Here is a 3,154-nt window from a genome sequence, read left to right as displayed (position 1 = left end):
TCAAGCTGTTAACTGCTCAGGAGCAGTCATGATCAGTGGCCCGGAGGAAACTACAGTCTTTGGTTCATTCGTCATCTGGTCTTCAGCCTCGACATCTCTCTCTACACACAGAAATATAAACATGATCAGATTGAAGATCATTTTGCATTTGAATTTCAGAGACTATGAATTTGTATCTTACTTGTCCTGTGGCATGCTGGCTCACAGCTGACAAACTGTCCGCTAACACACACGGCTGTGCTACAGTGAATGTACAGCTGAAGGAATAAGGATAAGCGTGTTGGTTAAAAAGGAAAAATATTTAGTTAGTGCAGAAACACTGCTCAAACTGATCTCCTCATTACCTTTTCATGCAGTGGGTCCATTGCCCTGGGGTCCTTTGCTGAGGAACCCACGAAGGTGAACATTTTGAAAACGAAACGCCGGTAATGACTGGGGAAGTCCAGACCAGAGTTAGCACTCACTGGTACCAGTGAGGACAAGTAATTATCATCCCGGTATGGACATCTGGATGGAGTGCATGGAGAACAATTTTAGTTAAGAGAACACTACCCAACCGTTTTTTTTGTCTTCAGCAATACCAACTATGGGTAAGATCAATTATAAATAATATACTGTTTGTCCACTACAGACAAACTTTTCAGCTTAGTAGATTATTGGATGATTTATCAAAACCATGTCTTTATTTCATTCTCAAATATTAATAAAATTATTTTCTTCAAAAATCTAGCATTAAATACATTTTGATAAAAATTCAACATGTTGTCACAAACAGGACTGAGTACACTGGTATCTTATTTACCCGTCTATCAGGATGTCCCACTGGGGGAAGGTGTGAGGGAAAGGGCTTGTGGTTACCCAACAGCGACCAAGAGTCAGGACAAGCATCGGATCTGTCTTTTTGAGGAGCTGAACCTCCACGTACACAGGTTCCCTCAGTACTTTGGTCACAGGGTAGTCTGCTTCCGTATAGAACGAAGTATAGGCCACATCCACTGTGAGAGCAGAGACGTCAATTATTATTACAAGATTTTACATTATCTTGCAAGCGAATGGACTCTTTTAAGTTGGAATACACTTACATTCATTACAACCCTTTGTATGGCATCGTCCATTGGCCAACCTCAAGACTACATGAATGGGTCCCATAGCAGAAACTGGCAGAGGGGGATTTTGTAACGGTAGGATTTCTACAATCACAGTTTCAACATCGGTGCCGATGTACCTACACTGGAAGAGGAAGCTGAAAAAGAAAATGATATCATGCTACACAGTCCGAAACTTTAATTTAATGCCAGGACACTCTAAAATGTTTACTTACTCAAAGTGACTGTCTCGGGTAATAGATCCACGAGGCCCAACCCCCACCTGATATGAGGAAGTCATTCTGTTCTCATAGATTATTACACCAGGCTCCTCCTGCAAAAGGTTAAACGTGGTTGGTAAGATAACAATATTTACAAATATACCCTGCCTAACTGGTGGAAAAGTAGGAGGATACACTGTTTTACCATAAAGGTGGTGCCACAGGCAGTAACAGGAAACTGATATATGGCAAAGGCTGAATTGGAGTCAACATATGAACATCCAGGGCCACCTGCTGCCAGCGAGGTTGTCTGTAGGTCAAGGTGGGGTAGAGTAACGTCTTTGGCGACAACAACAACGAATTGGGCATCCCGAGTGCACTGGACAGTCACTGGTGATAAAAAAAAGTAGGCAGATAAAGGATTTGATATTGCTGACAAACTGTAAACAACATAAAGATTAAGAACACCACTTTTACTTGAATATTTTTAGTGTAATCAGGCTTCAAGGTTTTGTTGACAACAGCTTTGGATCAATTAATATAAAACAAACCAAAAAAACCTCACCTGCCTTTCCAAAGTAGCAATGATTGCCATCAAAGCAGCATTTTATGGATTCACACTGAGCACCTGAAATACCAGTGGTTCCGCATGGGACTCTCACACTTCTTTCCACATCACAGCTCTGAACAGGTGGCAGCGTCGGAGGCACCTTTGGAGTCTGTGGGACTTTTGGTTTTTGGGGAAAGTAATCATTGGATACTTGAGGAAAAGGTGGGACTTGCTGCCCTTGAGGCAATGGCCGGGGAGGAGGTCGAGGTTGCTGGGGAGTTTGTGGTGGAGGGATGTACGGTGGAGGCGGAGGTTGTTTCTTGGGAATCTGCCACGGAGGAGGCTGGTATGGCGGAGGGTTCTGGGGATTTTGCTGTGGAGGAGGTCGAGGCTGTTGAGGATTTTGCAGTGGAGGAGGTCGGTATGGTGGAGGGTTCTGGGTCTTTGGAGGCTCGTTCAGTGGAGGATGAGGGATCTGGGGCTTTGGAAGTGGAGGAGGCTGGAATGGTGGAAATTGAGAGTCCTGGGGTTTCTGCCACAGAGGAGGCTGGAATGGTGGAACTTGAGGGTCCTGGGGTTTCTGCCACGGAGGAGGCTGGAATGGTGGAACGTTCTGAGCCTCTACCTCTGTCCCAGCTAAAGAGCCTAACAAAGCTAGTGCCATGAAAAATTTGGCACTCCAGAACTTTGCCATGGTTTCTCAGCTGTCTGATCTGGACACATCCAAAGTGCACAGTTTCAGTCAGTTGTGCCATTTATTTGTTACCAACCCTAAAGTTTTTTGGGGGGGGTTTAAACCCGCCTCCTGGGTCAAAAAAAACACCAATCAAAGCTTAGCAACTTTCAACAATCAGAAACATTTAAATATCTGTTGACAAATCCAAAATCTGGGTCACACAAACCTTTTAAAGGTCTTCATAGCCTCAAATTGTATCTGTCACCAAATGTTTATTTTGCAAGTGCACAATGACAAGCAAATTGATTGTTCCTCAGAATTTGCAACAAAATTGCTCTATGTTTTTGTCTACCATAGTGCTATCATTTAAACACAGTTTTGTAGCAGTTTATTAAACAGAACAACTGACATCAAGTACAAGATAAAATCGGTTGTCACAGTTTATTTGAGAGAAAATATCAGTCAAAGTCCAGCAGGAGTTTTCCAAAACACGATGCAGTGTTATGCAACAACCATGGCTATGACAGCAGACGATAAGAAAAGGTAAACTTCTCATATTATTTAGTTAGAATAGCAGACATCTGTACAACTTCATCAAGATGTATAAATAATTTGCTGTTTT

General features: G+C 42.8%; 1 protein-coding gene across 1 annotated transcript; it reads right to left on the bottom strand.

Annotated features, from left to right (window-relative positions):
• Nucleotides 1-2,550, bottom strand: LOC134631847 (zona pellucida sperm-binding protein 4-like). Its single transcript, XM_063480405.1, has 8 exons — nt 1,872-2,550; nt 1,512-1,696; nt 1,322-1,419; nt 1,083-1,225; nt 803-995; nt 345-507; nt 182-257; nt 1-101 (listed from the first exon to the last, which is right to left on the bottom strand). The coding sequence occupies exons 1-8, from the start codon at nt 2,548-2,550 to the stop codon at nt 1-3; spliced, it is 1,638 nt and encodes a 545-aa protein (XP_063336475.1).
• Nucleotides 2,551-3,154: the final 604 nt, after the last annotated feature.

The sequence above is a fragment of the Pelmatolapia mariae genome, linkage group LG7 (assembly GCF_036321145.2).
Source record: "Pelmatolapia mariae isolate MD_Pm_ZW linkage group LG7, Pm_UMD_F_2, whole genome shotgun sequence".
In the NCBI taxonomy this organism is placed as follows: domain Eukaryota; kingdom Metazoa; phylum Chordata; class Actinopteri; order Cichliformes; family Cichlidae; genus Pelmatolapia; species Pelmatolapia mariae.
The sequence above is the reverse complement of the archived record's forward strand: the minus strand, read 5'-3'. Positions and strand labels throughout refer to the sequence as shown.

Bases quoted from the DNA above. Each gene is read 5' to 3' on its own strand.
- LOC134631847 (XM_063480405.1), bottom strand. From the start codon at position 2,550: ATGGCAAAGTTCTGGAGTGCCAAATTTTTCATGGCACTAGCTTTGTTA. The intron at 1,697-1,871 runs GTGAGGTTTTTT...TTTTATCACCAG, and splicing joins TTGCTACTTTGGAAAGGCAG to TGACTGTCCAGTGCACTCGG. The intron at 1,226-1,321 runs GTAAGTAAACAT...CTTCCAGTGTAG, and splicing joins ACCCGAGACAGTCACTTTGA to GTACATCGGCACCGATGTTG.